The following is a 21262-nucleotide window of genomic DNA, read 5'->3' as shown; positions in this document are numbered from 1 at the left end:
ACACAATGAGCATGATTATAGATAACGGTTGACCTACTGTTCAATTAAACAAGTGAAAAAAGGTCACCTTGGTTTAATTATGTTTTTGATTGAAATAAGTTGCAATCTAATATAGTGTAATAGATTCCCTCGCATTTATTTGTGCACAAAACATTTCAGAGTTACAGGGTGAACTGATATTTAATAGAATCTTGTTTAGTTCATATTGTGATTAGTTATATAACTGAAGCTGTATCATAATTAACACAACTCACCTTCAGCAGGCTGTGTTTCACTGGAGGGAGCTGGAGGGATGGATGTCTCTAGACCTGCAGGCTGTGTTTCACTGGAGGGAGCTGGAGGGATGGATGTCTCTAGACCTGCAGGCTGTGTTTCACTGGAGGGAGCTGGAGGGATGGATGTCTCTAGACCTGCAGGCTGTGTTTCACTGGAGGGAGCTGGAGGGATGGATGTCTCTAGACCTGCAGGCTGTGTTTCACTGGAGGGAGCTAGAGGGATGGATGTCTCTAGACCTGCAGGCTGTGTTCAAACATACAGTTCATCCATACTGTTACACCACTGCATTAAGTCCTCTGTCATTCTACTGCATATAAGGTAGCACTGTACAAATACACTTCATACAATTTGACTAACTAATTACTACAATTAATTAGTAACAAGGTGTAACTGTAACATTCAACAATAATAATAATAACAATAACAAAGACTAAACAGCAGTTTATTATTAATGACAAAGAGACCACAAATAATTGGCTGAACGTACAGGCTCCGGAGAGGGGAGACGTGAGGGACCAGATTTCTCTTCTCCAGCAGCTCCACCTGGACGGTTATAGGGTAGATAAAGTTAGCCTTACATCACAAACAGAACCTGTAGCTGCTGCTGCAGAGTAGCTAGCTAGCCACCAAGCTCTCTGCCGCGGGGTTTCTGAAGCGTCCTCGTCCGTAGCCAAGCGGTTCTGTTCACTATCGGCTGCGCTGTCTCGGTGCTTGGGGTCTAGTCTATCCTTTATGGCAAATGCATTGAGACGACCAAGTGATCAGAGAGAGAGTTAGCGACTTTCTACATGTGGTTTTCAAAATAAAGGGTTAACACAGGGTATATACAAAGACTGCAGGGCCTTCACAAAATCAAGCATTTTTAAATGTTTATCATTAGAGACAATCCTACATTACATGAAAAAAATACAGTAAAAAAACATTGCTCTATAAGTTTCGACAATGAGAAAAATTAAAATTCTAACTATACACTGAGCCACAATCAAGTGTTTCACTTTTTAGTGTATGATTTTAGAGAATTACAAATTCATTTGACTTGGTGTGAGTCAGTAGCCCTTGCAAACTACTGGATATTATTATAACACGTAAAATGATACATGTTAGTTTAATGTAACCATGACACATGTTAGTTTAATGTAACATGATACATGTTAGAGTTTCATGTAACCATGATATGTTTTAGCTTAATGTAACACTTGCCTCTTTTTTTTTTTTTTTTTCTTCCAGTAAATAATGGCTATGGAAGCCGCCATTGACGCCATTAGTATGACTCCTGATAATACTATTCCTGACACCAGTACTTTGTGTGGACCATGTTCGCCACATTCAGAATCACATGAATCAGTTCCTGGTTTCATCTGCACCCGTCCCACAGATTCACATCTGAAATGAGAAGGACCAGACAACAGGTTTAGTTTCAGGGTGTGTAGTGTTTCTATTATCCTGGGGACAGGATAGTGGATTGTGTGTTGGACTCCTTGTCCAAAGGTAGTGGGTTTGACCACCACCTTCCAGTAGGCCTTCAGCTAGATACAAATGACCTGTATCTATCTGTGTCTGAATTCACCGCAGGCTGCTTTGGATAGAATTACTAACTGTATTGATAAATAAAATATAATATTCACTTACTTTGTGTGGTTCTGGCAAGACAATGATGCACCATCTGAGAATGTTCCATCAGTACAGTGAAGGCACAGTGTGTCTTTATCTGCTTTTCCTGTATGAATATAAAAATAAAAATATGGATATTTACTTCTGCAATGTAAAATATAGCATGTATCTGAAATTAATCAAAGTTGTTTGATGAAAGCTCAGAGAAGGAACAAGGAAATAGAGAATTGTAATTAAAAGGAGTTCTGGGTTTAATTGATTCAGAAGATGAGTTTTGACACCAACCTCTTTGACCGATGTATTGACCAGGACTGCAAACCGTGTGTCTCTGAGCGGCCCTACATCCACCTCTGTTAGAGTCACTACAGAAGAATCCATCCAGGACCTCACACACAGCATCTGATGTTGATGAACACGACTTCTTCACCTTCAGGCCGAGACCTGTCAATCACAACAGTTACAGAGGGACCTGAGAGATTGAGAAGGTCGTCTGAGGAAGTCTTAGATTACAATAACTTGATAGGAAAAGTAGGGGAGTATTCAGTGCATTCAAGGGGCATCTAGGCACCTGTTACCCTCATTAATCTAAACTCATGTGTCTCATTTATTTAATTCATGTTCTTGTTTAAGGGGGAAAGGTTTTTAAATGACAGGGGTACATATCACTTAGCCATCAGGGTATTGAACCCTGATAGTTGTAATATTATCAAGGGGTTTGTGAAATAACGAGATGAAAAGTGAAAATGTACCTGCATCACAATGTTGACATGCAAAGCATTGTTCACGCCCATTGTCGCCATCTTGGAAAGTACCTTCTGTGCAAGATGCACATGATGTACTCCTGTATTCTGTGCAATGCCTACTAACATACATTCCTGTTGGACAGAAAACCATTGACGGTGTTGACATTTTTTTAATTGAATTGAATTGAATACCAATAAAATATATACAATTTATTATTATAGAAGTTTATGAATTATACAACAAACTAGCTTAATAAGACATTCTGTGGGCTGCATTCAACAAAATGATAACCTGATGAGACCGCTAGTTAACTTTATCGAGTTCAGATGATTGTCTCTTACCTGGTGGACAGGTGGGACAACATTCACCTCCCACTCGGTATTCTGCTTGGCGACACTTGGCTGATGCATTAGCATTGACAATTAAGTTTAAATGAAATAAAACCAAATATATAATGAACAGAAATTGAGCATTGGAAATTAACATGGCTCCCAATTTGTTTAAGCTTCAACCATCAAACTGTTTAACATATTTTGATGGCAGCCAACGTGTTTGGCTCTGTGTCAGTGCCGTGTCTTTTTAAGGGGTAAGAATAAGGTGTATGGTTTTGACCTAACATGGTTTCATTCAAAACATATGGGCCCACATGCTGCCACCCAGTTTCTCTGAATGGACTGAAGGTCTGCCATATCTGGGGAGAGAGGAAACCACAAGCTGTTAATAAATATCTGGAGACAGGTGAAGGTTCACTTATAGTGTTAGCCACGCTTGTATACAAACTAATATACGGTTTGAAAATATTAAAACGTTGTTGAGAGCAGGGGTGGACTGTGTATAGGGGCGATACACTACCAACGGGGAAAAAGAGGGATCTTTTTTCTAACCCTTCTATCACAGCAACAGTAGTTATCAGTGTTCTAGGATCTGTCATTGATCATTCAGATTCATGTCGCATTTCAAATGGTTCTCTCTCTCTCTCTATGTGTCTCTCTCTCTCTATGTGTCTCTCTGTCTCGCTCCCTCTCTATGTGTCTCTCTGTCTCTCTCCCTCGCTATGTGTCTCTCTGTCTCTCTCTCTCTATGTGTGTCTCTCTCTCTCTCTATGTGTCTCTCTGTCTCGCTCTCTCTCTATGTGTCTCTCTGTCTCTCTCCCTCGCTATGTGTCTCTCTGTCTCTCTCTCTCTATGTGTCTCTCTGTCTCTCTCTCTCTCTCTCTCTCTGATGTTGTTTTTAAATAGTTTTCCCTCATTCAAAAAAAGTGTAAAAATACCATGATCTGTTCATGTTCATTTTTACCGATAGCCATACAATCTAGCCTCATCTTTTTAAATATTTTACTTGTTATTGCCATGGTGTTTTTTTATTTACTGTTGAAAGTCTGCACTTTCCTTTACACTCTTTACACTTGACTGCACTACCTTTGAAATGTTGTGACGATTGTCAAAGTTCTTCATCCTACAATCTGAACAAATACAAAAATACAGATTTTATATTTCATTTGTGTATGAAAAGACATGGTTTGTGCAATGTTGAGGAATGTAAAACGATTGTATTTCTGTGTACCACTGACTCAATTTGACTTTGTAATACGGTCAGACGTCAGTCCATAAATACTTCATACAACATTAGATTCATGTAAATAATTAATTGTGTGGCTACATTTTTGTTTATGGAGTTGCTATCTAGTGGACACAAGAATGATCTCTGTATGAGTTGATTGATACACTTATTGAATGGGTCACAGCATTATCAGAAAAACCCGCTCTACCATGGAATATATGTTGCAGGAGGTAGGCTCAGCTCAGAGTGGACCATCAGTTTCATGAGGGTCAGAGGGTCCCGGCCCTGGGCATAGGCAGTATAGGCGAATGCTAAGGGCGCATCCATCGGCAGGGGGCGCCAAAAATATGTTTATATTACTTAGTACCAGTAGTTATGCCTAAATAAATATTAGACAACATAAAATAACATGTAAAATAAAAAAGCGCCGGGAGGTTGGGAGGGACGAGTTACCTTAATTACCCACTTGATACATCATTCTATATTTTTATCATTTATGATTTATCATTTATGTATCTAATTATGCTTTCTATTTTGTTTAACATCAATAATTTGTGTATGATATATATTTTTTGAAAATATAAAATTCTGACCAGAGAGGAGAAAGCTATCTACAGTATTTGCACATCACAATGTCAAAGAAACCTAAACACTCTGGCGCCCAGGGGAGGAAGAGAACGAAAGAAGAGGAGGAAAAACAGGAAAAGACAGAAATACAGTAACTTTAATTTGTTTATCTTTAATGTAGGCCTGGCTGGCTATAGCCAACTGGTCACTTTGTCTGGCTCTTCTTCACCTTTAAATCGTTATTTCTCTGGAGCTAACTGTTCCCTATACATAACTCTGTTTAATACGTGGCTATTGGTTTAATTTATTCACTTATCGAAGCAATATGTGGTTTTATCATTTAGTAAATACAAATAATCCGCCAACAGTTGTCAGGGCGTAGCGCTTTGCCAAGCAGCGTGTAAAAACAACTTAACCGGTGTAACTAGTCATGCAGTGTTTGTTTTAAAAAAAGAAAAGGAACGGCAGCTCTTTACCTAGCTGGTCCGCTGCTCAATCCAAACCCACACGCTTCAATGAAAATCAAAACATGTCTGCTATGTACATAGGTCCATAACAGTTTGTAATCCACAGTAAAATGGGGGTATTATCCTTAAATTATCCAATTCATTGTAGTAACTATTGTTGGAGCAGTGTTTTTTTTCAAGCTGAATTGGATGATAGTTTGTGGTTTGCATATCTTACATTTCCAATATCTTTCATATAACAATATATTATTGTATTTTTTTTAACACTTCAGTTGAGTGCTTGTTTAATCTCTGGTTAGAACCCAACTAGATAAACCATACTACATTTAATTGTATTTACAATAATTTGGATCTGACCTCATATATATTATTTTGCTTATGAATGCCTTTAGAAAACATCATGCATTTCTTTGCAGTATTTTGTGCATACCTTATTGTATGAGTGATTCATTGTCACTTGTTTTGCAAGACATCTTTTTACTGCAAAGTGTTTAATTATTAGAAGTTCTAACGTCTGCAGTATTTTGTGCATACCATATTGTATTTATGATTCATTGCTTGTCACTTGGTTTGTAATACGTTTTGTGTGTTTAATTTTCTATCGAAAATCAAAGAGTCTCAAAGACAAAGCTTTGTAGCTTCTCTGAGTTTGGTAGTCGAATTTACTGTGCGATCAAAAGGGGTAGGGGGCGCCAGCAAAAATCTTGCCTAAGGCGCCAAATTGGTCAGGGCCGGCCCTGAGTCTACCTGCCAGATAGGTCACGTCTGGCAGGTAGACGAAAAAAAATCCCAAGCTTTTAGCCTTAATTGCTAAATGCCCTGAAATGTAGCCTAAATGTCTAGGTGTGTAAGATCCGTCCTTTGCCCCACACTGTTACACAAGTTCCTGAGAATCCTCAAAATGCTTTACAGCGTGCTGTTAACGAGCATGAGGTCGATGGACACCAACAGTGAATAAAACCTGATTATGACTGACCTTATTTACCATGTCGAGGACTATAGGAGACAAACTGAACGCGAATACGGTGATCATTGGCATTATTCAAAGCATCTCGAAAAATAAATGTAGTTGGTTATCCGATAGACTGAATACGTAAGGAGACGGCTGCCATTATCCTGGTCAGGACAGAATGCAGACGTATTGCACTTTGCCCCTGCGTTGTGTCGTTTAATGATTAACAATAGGCCCAAGTTAGTGCCCGAGGTTATAGCCCTATAATATAATACATGCCTACCGTTGATACCGACGTCACGTGACCTATCTGGCAGGTGGACTCTGACCCTCATGAAACTGATGTTCCACTCTGAGCTGAGCCTACCTCCTGCAACATATAACTTAACTCTGTTCCATGTTAGACCATTTGTCTAGATTAATTATTACATATTTTAGTTACACATTGGTGAACTGAAATAGCTGGAGGAAGAGCCTACTGTGATAAGAGATGGTCTGATCTCTTATCATTGCTTGGTGTCTTATTTATTTTCTTATTTAAAATGTATTTATTGCATTGAAATACATTTACTATTATAAACAAGGTGCTTTATTTTATGTTTAAAGATTGTATGTTTTTCAGGATTATACACATCAAATTCATCATGATTGAATTAATATAGGCCTAGGAAGCCCCGTGAGTTTCTCTCGGAGGTTCTGTCAAATTTTCTTACATTGTTGGTCCGCCCAACAAAGTCCAGTGTGCTCGCTGAGCGAAGCCAATGAAAATGCCTCAAAGTCTCCCCTTCACCCTTATCGGACCGAGTCTCCCGATCTCAATGTGTGAAAGTATCCCCTAGGTAGGAGGACCGAGACCGGGTTCACATTTCAAACCCGTAAAGAAAAGAACCATCAGGGGAATGCGCCTGGCGTTGATCAGACGAACCGCTCAGCTCAGGGATGACGGAACCCGAGGATCTTCGGACTACGTTTTTGATAGACAAGACAATAGCCTACATCTGAATGTAGGCTATTCATTTACAATTAAAATGGCCTCGAGAGACATTGTTTTACTTGCGATACTTACTTTTACTTGCGATGGATGATGAGCTGAACGCCTTTCTTTATGGCTTTCGTAGTGAGACTAGCCAGACCACCGTGTCGGGTTATCACTGCAAAACGTTCACGAAAGCCGTGGGAGTGGTAACCCGGGCCACGGACTGTTTACTTATCATTTTCTTTTCCATAGTATAAATTGAGAACCTAACATTCTGATACCAGTCGATGACAACCCTTCCACCTCGAACCATGTTTCCGCATCCGCACTCGATCAATATAAGTGCGCGGCACTATAGCCTACTACAATCTACGACACATTTTCAAACCCATATACTTTATATAAGAGGTTCAACCACTTCAATGAATAGCAAAAGAAGCAGTTTAGCAATGATTTAAAGACGACGCATTTTCTATATGAGACTAGCTGCCTACCAAACTCAAATTAAAACTGCGTCATATCCAAACTGAAACCAGTTACATATTCCGCCAGCAGATGTCACAGCACGACTCACTCACAAATCATCGAGGTTGCGTCCCAAAGCCCAGGCTGCAGCCTTCGTGACATTGAGGGGACGTCTGACCCGAACAGAACCTGATGTCAACCCAGTCTGGTGTATCAGCTGGTTCCTGACTCTTAAGGTTTTGTTTGAGTATGAGTGAATTGAACATAGTGCATATGCACTATCTTCACCTGAATAAAGACAATGGGAATATAGAACTTTATTTTGAACACGTTAACAAAATATTAAACATGTCATGATTTTATTGACTACATCTTCTATGTTTAGCATTTTATATAAATAACATTGCAAGTAGAAAAATAAAGTTAATTCAAAAGACATAAAATAACACAAAAAGACCAATAAAAATCCACTTTTCCGGGACCTCCACTGGCTCCCTGTAGTCGCTCACATCAGATTCAGGACGACGGTTCCGTCCTACAAGGCGGTCAATGGAACTGCCCCCGCCTCCCTCCCAGCGTTGGTCAGACCACAGCCCCCGGCTCGAGCGCTCCGCTCAACCCCTTCAGCTGGAGGCCTGGTGCCGCCATCGCTGAGAGCGAGCCAAGGTCCATCCCCAAAGTCCCAACTGGGCGTCCCCCAGGGAGCAGGAGATCCCAGGGGGACGGCGCCCGGGTGCTTCAGACACCTCACACTATCTGTTAACACCACGCTTGTTTTTGCTGTGTGAGCCACAGATAGAAGAATAATGTGAGGATTGATCAAATAATGATGATAAACACACCAGGGCTCTTCTCCTGTGAAAGCTGGCATCAGGAAGGAATCCGACTGGTGTATTTCTTCCTCTAGTTTCTCAGTTTGAATCATTAGATTCACTTTAAGGTGGATCCAGGTTTTCTAGAACTGGCGTTACTTCTTCTTCTGCAACGTCATTATCCATCAATAGTGAAACACGGTCCCTGGGCAACTTGGGATTTTCGAGGCAGCTTGATTCCGACTTGGAGCAAACACGAAACCTTCTCTCTGACTGGGAGGGGGAGGGGGGACCCAGACTGAGGGGGGGGGGGGACTGGGAGGGGGAGGGGGGACCCAGACTGAGGGGGGTGGACCGGGAGGCTCCACTGTCTGTCTTGATGAGGACAGGCTGATGGTCCTCCTGATGGACTGAGACCGACACAGATCCATCTTGTGAGGGGCTTGAGGGAGGGGCTGGTCCCAGAATCTGGTCACCATGATGATCAACTATAGTTCCATCAGGGATATTCATGGTATATTCTTGTTGGTCCCTGATTGGTTCAGGACCGTAAGTGGACTTTAGTGGTGTAGATTCTGGAAGAGAAGGCAGCAGAGAGTCAGGACATACAGCCAGCCTCCACATGCAGCAACACTCACTGAAGACTGAAGCCCAGTGGAGCAGCTCTGCAGCTGGGTACTCTCAGGTGGAGATGAGGACACAACCAGACACAGCCAGAAACACAACCAGACACACACAACCAGACACACACACACACACACAACTAGACGAACACAACTCGACACACACCCAGAAACAAACACACAACCGCAGACCAGAGACACACTACCACTCCACACAACCAGGGACACACAACCATAAACAAAACCAGTAACACAACAAAACTTCAGACAAAAAACAAGAAGCACACAACGGACACACAACCAGAGCCAGACACACATCCAGAGACACACAACCAGACTGAAACAGTGTAGGGATATGGCTGCCATTATCGTTGTCAAACAAGGATAAAAGTAGTAGAAGGTTGCTTCCACAGCTGTTTGGTCCGGTTAAATCGGTTAAATCGAACCCTGGAGCGTTGCCCCTGGCGCTGCCTCTCCTTCGGGGCGGAGTGTCTTTTGAACGCTAGTTTGGTCCAATAAAGCAAACGATGATGGAAAACGGGGTTCTATGTCCGCTTCCAAGTGAACTCTGGTTTGGTTGGCTTTAGGTTTTCCACGTGATCCGACCCGTCTACACCTGTGGTCAGGGTCAAGCCAGCCGCCTCTAAATTTGGAGTGCACGCGTATTCTATCCTTTATGGTAAACGCAGCGAGACGACCAAGCAGCAGCAGCAACATATCAGGACAGCAGTCAATATCATTCAGCATAACCAAGATACATGATAGTCTAATGTAATCATATAACATGTTAGTTTTATGTAACCATATTCCAACTGCGGAGAGAGGAGAGGTGTGGATGAGGGACCAGGTGTCTCTTCTCCGGCAGCTCCACCTGGACGGTTATAGGGTAGATAAAGTTAGCCTAACATCACAAACAGAACCTGTAGCTGCTGCAGCAGAGTAGCTAGCTAGCCACCAAGCTCTCTGCCGCAGGGTTTCTGAAGCGTCCTCGTCCGTAGCCAGGCGGTTCTGTTCACTAGCGGCTGCGCTGTCTCGGTGCTTCGGGTCTAGTCTATCCTTTATGGCAAATGCATTGAGACGACCAAGTGATCAGAGAGAGAGTTAGCGACTTTCTACATGTGACTATGTCCGGTTTTCAAAATAAAGGGTTAACACAGGGTAAATACAAAGACTGCAGGGCATAAAATGAAAATTTTAACTATACACTACAATCAAGCATTTTTATTGTATAATTTTAGAGAATTTCAAAATTAGAGTCCCACACTATTACATTGAAATAAATTTATGACTGACGCAAACAATATGCTCTATAAGGTCTGACAGTGGCAGATATATTTGAGATCAGGACAACTCTGACTATACACCTAGCCAAAATCAGGCATTTTACTGCATAAATTGTTTTATTACAATTACAATGTTAGAGCAATGCGTTATTAGAACTTAACTTTAACTTCAAAATTGCCTAAAATGAAACGGTAAAAAAAAAAGATTGTGGGGGGTATAGTGTCATGGGTTTAGTGTCAAACCATACGGATTTGTTTTGACAGCAAGTGTGGGTAATAATAATACAGTAAAGATGCTTGATTCTGTGTTAGTGTGCAGGTAGGCCTACTGCAGTGTTTGTATATCCCTGTGTTGTCACTCTGGTCCCTCTGCTAGGTAGGCTCTGACTCTCTGGTACAATTAGATGAAATGATTTGAATCACCAATATCATTTGACTTGGTGGGAGTCAGTAACCCTTGCACATCCCTGGATATTAATTAATGATCCGTTACTCAACACAGTGAAACATGTGGAATAAGAACTTACCAGTTAACTCCCTATCCACTTCAACTTTTCTTCTCTCCTCTTCTTTCCTATCCAGTTTCTTTGTCACATTTTTTCAATAAAATAAAAAATGTAAATAAACAATCAACATAATCAAATCCATCTAATAACTCCACCACTCCACATATTATTGTGTTCTGTATCAAACCAGTAATAACACTTACCTTATCCAGTATTAGATTAGCCTTTTCTATATAGAGATAAACAATACAGCAACATGTTAGGACAGCAGACACTATCATTCAGCATTAACATGATACATGTTAGTTTAATGTAACCATGATGCATGTTAGTTTAATGTTACTATGATTCATGTTTTTTTAACGTAACATGATACATGATAGATTTTAATGTTATCATGATACATGTTAGATTGATGTAACCATGATACATAAGAGTTTAGTGTAACTCTTAGCTCCAAGGACTATGATTGATATGATGAAACGTATGAAATGAAATAAAATGAGTTCCACTCTGAATTAGCCTCTACACAGAAGAACATCTTGACAGACTGAATACGTGTGGGGAGACGGCTGACATTATCGTCGTCAAACAAGGACAGAAGTCTTTCTACCCTTAGTCCCTGCTGTGTGTTGTCATGACAACTCAGTGAGCTACGTTATAATTTAACGCCACTGAGCTGACGTTATGCAGGCCACATCGCCCCAGCTATGAGAGTAGTGTCTTATATTCATGGATAGCTCCATTCTATAATATAATATCTAGATGATGTTGTTCAGTAGGTCTGCCACTCTGGTCCCTCTGCTAGGTAGGCTCTGACTCTCTGGTACAATTAGATTAAATGTTTTGAATCACAGCGATATCATTTGACTTGGTGTGATGTGAGTCAGTAACCCTTGCAAATGACTTGATATTAATAAATGATCTGTTACTCATTTACAATGTGGAATAAGAACTTACCAGCTGACTTCCAAACAAAAATCTAAATAAAATATCAACACTGGGTTCATTACAAGTCATTATCTAATAACTCCACCACTGCCAGCTAGTGTCACACATATTATTGTTTTAAGTATCAAACCAGTGATAACACTTATATTATCAAGACTTAGATCAACCAAATCTAATTAGAGATAAATAATACAGCAACATGTCAGGACAGCAATCACTATCATTCTGCATAACCAAGATACATGTTAGTTTAATGTACACATGTTAGTTTAATGTACCCATGATACATGTTAGTTTAATGTATCACTTACCTATTTTTTTCTTCCTGTGATTAATGGCTATGGTTATTGCTATTAAAGCCATTACCAGTATGACTCCTGGTATTATTCCTGCCACATATCCTCTCTCTGAACCATGTTCTCTACATTCAGAATCAGTTGAATCAGTTCCTGGTCTCATCAGTTTCAGTCCCACAGATTCACATCTGAAATGAGAAGGACCAGAAAACAGGTTTAGTTTGAGGGTGTGTAGTGTATATCCTATCCTGGGGGGAGGATAGTAGACTGGGGGTTTGACTCGTGGTCAAAAGGTCCTCAGTTTGATCCCCAATGTCCACAACCATCCTGTAGGCCTACAGCTAGAGAGACAGGTAGATACTAATGACCTGTATCAACCTGTGTCTGAATTCACAGCAGGCTGTTTTGGATAAAACTAAAATAGAAAAACAACAACACTCAAACCAATGCACTGGCTTATTGCTCAAAGTGCCATTAATGTACTAACTGTATTGATCAATTAACTATATTATTCACTTACTTTCTGTGGGACTGGCAAGATGATGATGCACCATCTGAGAATGTTCCATCAGTACAGTGAAAGCACTCTGTGTCTTTATCTGCTGTTCCTGTATGAATATAAAAATATGGATAGTTACTTCTGCAATATAAAATATAGCATCTATCTGAAATTACTCAAAGTTGTTCGATGGAAGCTCCAAGAAGGAACAAGGAAATAGAGATTGTTATTAAAAGGAGACCTGGGCTTAATTGATACAGAAGATGAGTTTTGACACCAACCTCTTTGACCGATGTATTGACCAGGACTGCAAACCGTGTGTCTCTGAGCGGTCCTACATCCACCTCTGTTAGAGTCACTACAGAAGAATCCATCCAGGACCTCACACACAGCATCTGATGTTGATGAACACGACTTCTTCACCATCAGGCCGAGACCTGTCAATCACAACAGTTACAGAGGACCCTGAGAGATTGAGAAGGTCGTTTTAGGAAGTCTTTGATTAGAATAACTTGATAGGAAAAGAAGGGAAGTATTCCGCGCAATCAAGGGGCATCTAGGCACCTGTTACCCTCATTAATTTAAACTCATGTTTCTCATTCATGCCCTGTTACTCTGTCAATGTTGTCATGGTTTAAGGGGGAAAGGGTTTTAAATGACACAGGTTCATATCACTGTGCCATCAGGGTCTTAAACCTTGATATTTGTAATAGTATCAAGGAGTTTTAGAAATAATAAGATGAAGAGTGAAAATGTACCTGCATCACAATGTTTACATAAAAAGCATTGTTCACGCCCATTGTCGCCATCTTGGAAAGTACCCTCTGTGCAAGATGCACATGATGTACTTCTGAATTCTGTGCAATGTCTATTAACATGCATTCCTGTTGGACCGAAGGCAAATTACTACGTAAACTTTTTTTCCATTTAATTTAATGTGAATACCAAAATAAATTATACAAGCTAGTAAACTAGCTTAATCAGACACAAACACATTATAACTTGATTTCAACAGCTAGTTAGCGAATTCAGAGACTCTTACCGGCTGGACAGGTAGGACAACATTGACCTTCCACTTGGTATTCTGCCTGGCGACACTTTGCTAATGCATCAGTATTGCCAATTACATTTAAATTAAGTATTACGAAATATAGACTTAACATCAATTGAGCATTGGAAATGAACATGGCCGTCCAATTTGCCTCAACCATCAAACTGTATAACATATTTCAATAGCAGCCAACTCTTGTGGCTCTGTGTCAGTAATCAAACAATATTATAGTAAGTATTTTATATTGAGGAAAAATAAGGTGTATGGTTTTGACTTAACTGCTTTAATTCTAAACATATGGGCCCCACATTCCGCCAGGCAGTTCCTCTAAATGGATCGAAGTTCTGTAATATCTGGGGAGACAAAACATGAGCAGTTAATAAATATCTGGAGACAGGTTGAGGTTTACTTATAGTGTTAGCCACACTTGTATCTTACTCAACACCCAAATTAATATAAAGTTTGAAAATATTAAAACGTAGTTGTGAGGCCTCGTCAGAAGATGGCCAGTCACATCAAAAGCCATGAGGGCGGCTGCAGAGATTCCGAGGAAAGACCGAATGTTTTCCCTCTGCAGGACATTGGCTCCTTCATCCGACAGGAAATAATAATCCAACTGCCATCAGGCTTTAAGAGACGGGTGGACGGTGGAAGTTAAAAAGAGAAAAAGGCTGCCTTTGTGTTGCTGAGCCATGTTATGGAAGAGATTGAAGTTGCTTTGTCCTGTCGGTCACATGGCCACCTGACAGATATTGGCATTGACATTTTCAAAAGGGAAATCAGGAAAATTGGTTAATTGGTGCGGATATATGGAAGAGTAACGCATTCACCTGAGAATATCAATTCCGCTCCGTTTTTCAGAATGAACGAGATACCACAAAATCCCAAGAAAAGCTCTCATTCATACTCGAGAACTCTAATTCATAGAAGCAAACATGCCGTAGTAAACGATTATAAATAATACTTTAACGGCACCGACAATCCAAAACCCAAGTGGAATCTAGATAGAAAGAGTGGGTAGTTCAAAACGTGAGCAACTTTTACTTCTTCGCCACCTAGTTTGTTAATCATTCAAAAAAACTCATGTTATCTCCCATAGACATTTAACCGATGGAACTAGGAGCCTCGGAGGCGGGACTAATTCTTCAGAGGTCTATTATAACGCTCATAACGGTAACACCAGTGGCGAAGCAGCTAGACCTTTTTTGGGTGGGTTCAAGCCTATCCAAAACTTGCCTTAGCCAACCCTATCATTTCGTCCTGAAATCTATTATTCTACCGTTTTTTTTACACAAGCAATGGGAGGATGGATGCTGTACACTAATGGACAGGCTCAAATAGGCTAGTGAATTCGAGCACAACCTTCCTGCAGGAATCTCTTTCCTCTGATTGGTGGGTGGTCGTCTCCTGTTTGAAAAAAACCCAAAAATGCAGCGCGAGCGCACCTAACATATTTCTGCTGTTTTGTCTGTCAAAGAGGCTAGCTAGTCTTTTATTAGAAAATCCACGATTTCCAGCTGTGTTATATAGGGCTGGCCCGAATTATTCGAATATTCGAATACTCGTTCGGAAAATTAGTATTCGAAGCTTAAATCAGTATTCGGAGCTTCGTTTTTTTTTTTTTTCACGTACTTGACGTTACCAGAGCGAGGTAGGCAAACTATAAGCGTCAGCGACACCAAGCAGAGAAGCGAGAGAGGTGGAGGAAGAATATATATCTTGTTTCCCTTTACTTTATGACACAACATTAGCGGGATCTCTGGAGGAAAAGTAATACTTAAAACCTTAGCTTAGTTGTTTGTTTACGTTCGCTGTACAGCGCCGTGCCAATCAACTGTGACTGGCTTGCTGCAGAGCGTGAGCGTCTTGGGAATACCCGGTCAATATAATGGATATAATATGAACACATAAGACAATCAATATTCGGTATTTGTTATGGAATTATTGTACAAATTCCCTGAAAAGATGCACGTTCCAGGATGAATTAAAAAGTTCCCGTAAGGGCTGAGATGGCAGAGAACAGCTGATTTGGAATGGAGCAACAGCTGTTCGCTTTCACGGGGAAAACTAAGGAACTTCAACCTACTTAGGCCTACTAATTAACGTTCAAAAGCTATTAAATCTTCAACAAAATATGCAGATACTGTCAAAATCGGTTCCAGGGAGTATAATGTCTAATCACCTACAAAGCTCTCCACAACCTAGCCCCCAGTTACCTCTGCGACCTCCTCCAAGAATACACTCCCTCCCGCTCCCTCCGCTCAACCTCTGCTGGACTACTATGTATCCCCACATCACGACTCACTACAATGGGTGCCCGGTCATTCAGCTGTTCAGCACCCAGGCTCTGGAACTCCCTCCCCCCACACATAAAAATTACTCGACTTACCCGAAGAGGCTGCTGTGAGTGCTGTGACAGATAAATATCTTTTTAAAAAATAATTACAAATAATATTAATTACTCGCTGAAAGCAGGCAGGCACGCATCATGGCGCAACATTACTGCCAAAGTCATATTAAGTAATATAACTCAGGTGCTCAAGGCAGCCACAGGAGACGCCAACATTGTTTTCAACCGCTCGGTACCGCGCTGTATTAATTCCCAAGTTTTGAAAAGAAAGAGTATTTGAAGCGAATAACGACTCTGTTTTTGATTTGTTTATTTGGTTTTGAACAGAAAGTTTTGGATGCATGCATCGGCTTTGAGTTTGTTTGTTTGCTACTTTAAAATTACATTTGTTCGCAACACACACACACACACACGTTCATTCATGTTCAACCACTACAACCTGCTGATCTTCAATCAAAACAACATCAAGTAAGCGATGCCGCAGCGCGTTGACAAGTCCGTCCCGAGTCTCGAGGCGCCCATAGGCTTTATGGTTTATATGTTTTAAAGCCGTGACACACTCTTTTACCAGTTGGCCTGAAATACCACGCCTCGCAGTCATGGACCTATAAAGAGAGTCGTAGTCGTACCCTGCGTGTATAGCGCAACATTGAAAAGGGTCCCGTCTGAAACAGTGTCGCGCAGCGCTGCGTTCCGAACGTTGTGTTATCAAATACACCGGTATGGCGGTATATTAAAAAAATCATATCCTAACGAAAATACACACCGTTATTCAGTGAGAACCGGTATAGCGCCCAGCACTAACGCATGTCAACGCCGCAACACCATAGGGGCGGGGCAGGGGGCGTTAAAAAACGTCAGGCACCGTTATGAGGAACTGAAATGTGCGTTCTTATTCGATCTCGTTACAACCGTTTACATCGGAACTGGTTCCCTACTGGAACCGAGTTTCGGTGCTCAACCCTAGTTATGAGGCACCGAAATTGAAAAGTGCGTTCTTAGTCAATCTCGTTACAACCGTTTACTTCGGAACCGGTTCCCTACTGGAACCGATTTCGGTGCTCAACCCTACTTGTAATGGTGCGTAGCATGATAAGCATGATAAGGCGCAAGGAGCAGAAAAAGTTGACATGGGTGCTAATTTTCAGAAAAAAAAAAAACGCTGGCATTATTTTATCAGCTGAGAACGTCTCATAATAGGCTATTAGTCAAGAACATGTTGTACTTGTTGATTAGCTCACGTTGTTTTGGCAATAGAAACGCCCTGAGCTGATTAAATAATGCCAGAATTAACTGAAAATCATCAACTAATTGAAAATCAGCTCCTTGCGCCTTATCATGCTACGCACCATTAGTCTAGTACATGTTGTACTTGTTGATTTCTTTGCATCACAAGTTTTATAAAATGTATGTTGATACAATTTATAAAAATGTATTGGTCCCTGAAAATGAGGCGACATAGTTTAGTGCTCCCGAAATAGTGGTCTGTTTCTCATAGTATTAATCTAGTACATGATGTACTTGTTGATTTTCTTGCATCACAAGTCTTATGAAAATGCATTTTGATACAATGTTCCGATATCAATAAAACAATAATTGTTTTAAAGTTCACATTTTACTTTGTCTTCACATTTTTTGGATCCATTTTCCATATTTACCATGCCGTTTACTTTGAAAACCAATGTGTTTCAGTAACTGTGGAAATAAAAAAAAGGGGGAAATATGGTATTTTTTGAAAATGTGTTTAATCCTTTCCTCTGGGATGAAATACTCATTGTTATGAGTTTAACTGAGGTTAAACAGTTACAAAAGGTCTGTGGTTTTCTGAGAATAAACCAGCAGACTGTTCAAAAATATACAATGTGTTGGATTGATGGATAAATAGATAGATTTACCCCCCACCAGAATACATTTAGGATCTCCACCAGGTCACCACCATTTATATACCCCTGTGGCTTCCTGGGGCTGAGCCCCCCCAAAAGTCAGAACCTAGAATCGCCCCTGGCGATTCTAGGTTCTGTCGCCCCCACGGTACTAAAAGTCATACGTGACCAAACTCGTCCTCCAAATTCATAGGTGACGCACCCATCGAAATATGCTCGGAAGACTATGTTAAGCACTTTATTGTGGTAACGCACAAAAACACGTTTGAAATTATTCGAGGCAGCAAAATGAAAAACCCAAGGCCACACAAAGTTGCCCCATTTTTACTGTCCAGACCAAGGAAGTCATCGTATGTTCTTCTCAGCTGAGCTCTGCCACTTCCGCTCTGAAAACGACCGAGTCTACCAAGCTCATGGCCGGTCGGCTTGGCTCAGGAGAGCGCGGGTTGACTTGTAACCGAAAGGTTGCTAGTTCGATCACCGACTCCTCCTATCGAGTGTCAAGGTGTCCCTGAGCGACACACCCACCCTGACTGCTCCTGAGGCCTGACGAGCTGGCTCGACCTTGGTCTCTTCCACAGTCGTCGTGTAATTAAATGGTTGCAAGTCGTTTTGGATATAAGACTTACCTTATTAACGTGTCGTAGGCCTACTATTAAGAGACGGATTGAACGCGAAGACGGGGATCATTTCATTTGCATAATTTAAACCATATGACGCTTACCGTGTTCTTTCAGTTTCAGCTGGAGTCAAAGCAGGACATCCATGTTGTACGTCCGACGTCATACGGAGCGTTCCCGTTTTTTATAGATCCATGGCTCCCGTTGGTCTTTCTGATGTGTTATGAACCTGGCTGGTCGTGGTTTATTGTTAGCTACATAAGCAAACCAGCTCGAAAACAAACTCAACTTTACATTGTATTGCACTCACAGCAAGACCGTGCAATGCATAAATTGGTAATCGGAATAAAGTAGCAATGTAATCAAGTGTGTAAGAGCATTAAAATGACCAACGGGGTACAAATACAAAGAAAATGAACTATTGCCTGTTCCTGGGGCTAACCTGTTCCTGGCCCCTGGTGTTGTGGTCATCAGTAATTCTTGGCAATACAGAATCTACCTCTTCAGGGAACTTCACAAGACCTCTTCTCCTGAGAAAGCTGGCATCAGGAACTATACAGTAGACTTTACATTTACATTTAGGGCATCTAGCAGACGCTTTTATCCAAAGCGACTTGGAATAAATACATTTGTCATAAGAAGTGAAACAATATATCGCTGTCGGTACAGTAAAGATGTTCATAGAACCAAGTGCTAAGAAGTACCAAGTACTAACATTCTCTAGGCTAACCCATTCCCCGTATACAGCAGTGATAGCAGCTACTGCAGATGCGAGACAATTAAGTACTATGAATAAGTACAACGTAGCCTACGTAGGCCTACATTAAGTGCGAACAATAAGTGTGCACATTAAGTGCCAGGACGTACAACATACAATGGTGGGCGGAAGGGACGTACGCAGTCTAGTTGAACTCTGAACAGGTAACAACCTCATCTGAGTTTTCTTTGTCTCCTGCAATATCATTACCCATCAATAGTGTTACACCGTTGATGGGCAACTTTGACAAATGTCTCTCCTGATGAGGACAGACTGATCGTTCGCAGAACATCCTGAGAACGAGCAGTTCTCAGGATCTGTGAGTGACACAGATCCATCATGTGTGGGGCTGAACCCAGACTGGTCACCGTCATGATCATAGTTGCAGCAGGGGTAGTTGTGGTATGTTCTTGTTGGTCCCCGGTTGGTGCAGGAGAGTCACTGTAGTTTAGCGATGTAGTCACTGGGAGAGAAGGCAGCAGAGAGTCAGGGCATACAGCCAGCCTCCACATGCAGCAACACTCACTGAAGACTGAAGCCCAGTGGAGCAGCTCTGCAGCTGGGTACTCTCAGGTGGAGATGAGGAAACAACCAGACACAGCAAGAAACACAACTACACTCTATCCCTGCTCTGTTATGTAATGATTAACAAGTGGCTGAGCCAAAACGCAGGCTTTCAAGGGGCCACATTGCCCCGGCTTTGACAGAAGTGTCAGAGTTTATAGCCCTAAAATATAATAGCCTACATGATACCGTTATGACGTGACCACAGTTTGGATTTGAATTTGAAACATTCACAACACCGCTCAGGGTGAAGGCCCTTAAGATGATCTTCTGACTACGTTTTTGATATAGACAGTACATCTGAATGAAGGCTATTCATTAACAATTAAAACGACCCTGAGATATAGTTTTATTTGCGATACGTATTCAGAAATCTGTCTCTTCTTGATAGCCAACGGTTGAACTGAACGCTTTTCTTTATGGCTTTCATATCTGTAGAGACACTCACCAGACCACTTCCGTCAAGTTGGAAAGAAATTGGCAGATTCAGAGTTTGCGGTTCAATATATCATCACTGAAACATCGTTGCGACACAAATGACACCTCTAGCTAAATGTAGTAACCTAGAGAACCAGCTACAACCTTGTTTTCATCCAAACGAGCCGTCTTTGCATGGGCGTCTATGAGGTGTCGGCTTTCAGCCGCGAGTTTAGGGACCGTCTGCAAAGTGCAAAACTGAAAACGACCACAATGTTCAAATTTCAATAGCGTCGCCATTATTGGTCCTACTACAACCTTTACTTTGGAAGAATATATCTCCTCTTATTTTTAAGGATTTTTTGTCCGACGCTATTGAAATCCTTAAGAATACGAGTAGATATATTTTTCCAAAGTAAAGGTTGTAGTAAGACCATAAAGAAGCCATGCCTTTATGGAACAAGTTTTGGAGCTCATTCAACAATGGCGACTCTATTGAAATTGTTGCCAATAAAAATTCCTCAAAAATAAGAGGAGATATTTTTTTCAAAAGTAAAGGTTGTGGATAGACCATATAGAGGCCCATGCCTTTATGTAGCAAGTTTTGGGGCTCTAGTCAACAATGCTGACGCTATTGAAATTGTTGCCAAATAAAAAATCCTCAAAAATAAGAGGAGATATATTTTTCAAAACTAAGGGTTGTAGTAAGACCATATAGAGGCCATGCCTATATGGAGCAAGTTGGGGCTCTAGAGTCAATAATGGCGACGCTATTGAAATTTGACCATTGTGGTCGTTTTCAGTTTTGCACTTTGCAGACGGTCCCTAAGCTCGCGGCTGAAAGCCGACAGCTCATAGAAGACACTGCAATTCACCGTTCTCTAAAGACGGCTCGTTTGGATGAAAAGAAGGTTGTAGTTGGTTCTCTAGGTTACTACATTTAGCTAGAGGTGTCATTTGTGTCGCAACGATGTTTCAGTGATGAAGGAAATGGAAATAGAGACATTATTGTGAACATGTTGACAAACAGCT

At 41.1% G+C, this 21262-nt stretch overlaps 1 protein-coding gene across 12 annotated transcripts; it reads right to left on the bottom strand.

The window, feature by feature from the left end:
- Window positions 1-438: 438 nt before the first annotated feature.
- On the bottom strand, window positions 439-20454 carry LOC115559088 (tumor necrosis factor receptor superfamily member 14). 12 transcript variants are annotated; one of them, XM_030378280.1, is made up of 18 exons: window positions 20262-20453; window positions 18597-19712; window positions 13919-13992; window positions 13631-13690; window positions 13347-13472; window positions 12870-13025; window positions 12610-12697; window positions 12105-12277; window positions 11046-11071; window positions 10864-10921; window positions 9856-9924; window positions 8128-9005; window positions 7728-7906; window positions 2973-3322; window positions 2637-2762; window positions 2173-2328; window positions 1906-1993; window positions 1489-1659 (listed from the first exon to the last, which is right to left on the bottom strand). In XM_030378280.1, exons 5-12 carry the CDS (start codon window positions 13468-13470, stop codon window positions 8554-8556), a joined length of 1146 nt encoding a protein of 381 aa, XP_030234140.1. In that variant the 5' UTR covers window positions 13471-13472; window positions 13631-13690; window positions 13919-13992; window positions 18597-19712; window positions 20262-20453; the 3' UTR covers window positions 1489-1659; window positions 1906-1993; window positions 2173-2328; window positions 2637-2762; window positions 2973-3322; window positions 7728-7906; window positions 8128-8553. The 12 variants fall into 12 exon arrangements, with proteins under 12 accessions (XP_030234490.1, XP_030234408.1, XP_030234140.1 ...); XM_030377793.1 differs by having other exon boundaries at window positions 13631-13992; window positions 18597-18725; window positions 18935-19712; XM_030378359.1 differs by lacking the exon at window positions 13631-13690.
- Between the last annotated feature and the right edge of the window lie 808 nt (window positions 20455-21262).

Source organism: Gadus morhua, chromosome 1, assembly GCF_902167405.1.
Source record: "Gadus morhua chromosome 1, gadMor3.0, whole genome shotgun sequence".
Classification (NCBI taxonomy): domain Eukaryota; kingdom Metazoa; phylum Chordata; class Actinopteri; order Gadiformes; family Gadidae; genus Gadus; species Gadus morhua.
Note: the sequence above shows the minus strand (reverse complement) of the source record. Positions and strands in the feature narration are given on the sequence as shown.

Excerpts from the sequence above, each read along its gene's own strand:
- LOC115559088 (XM_030377793.1), bottom strand. The coding sequence starts at position 13,814 with ATGTTATACAGTTTGATGGTTGAGGCAAATTGGACGGCCATGTTCATT. Across the intron at positions 13,026-13,346 it reads ATGTAAACATTGTGATGCAG|GTCTCGGCCTGATGGTGAAG; the intron begins GTACATTTTCAC and ends TGTGATTGACAG. Across the intron at positions 10,922-11,045 it reads CTAATCTAATACTGGATAAG|AAACTGGATAGGAAAGAAGA; the intron begins GTAAGTGTTATT and ends AATGTGACAAAG.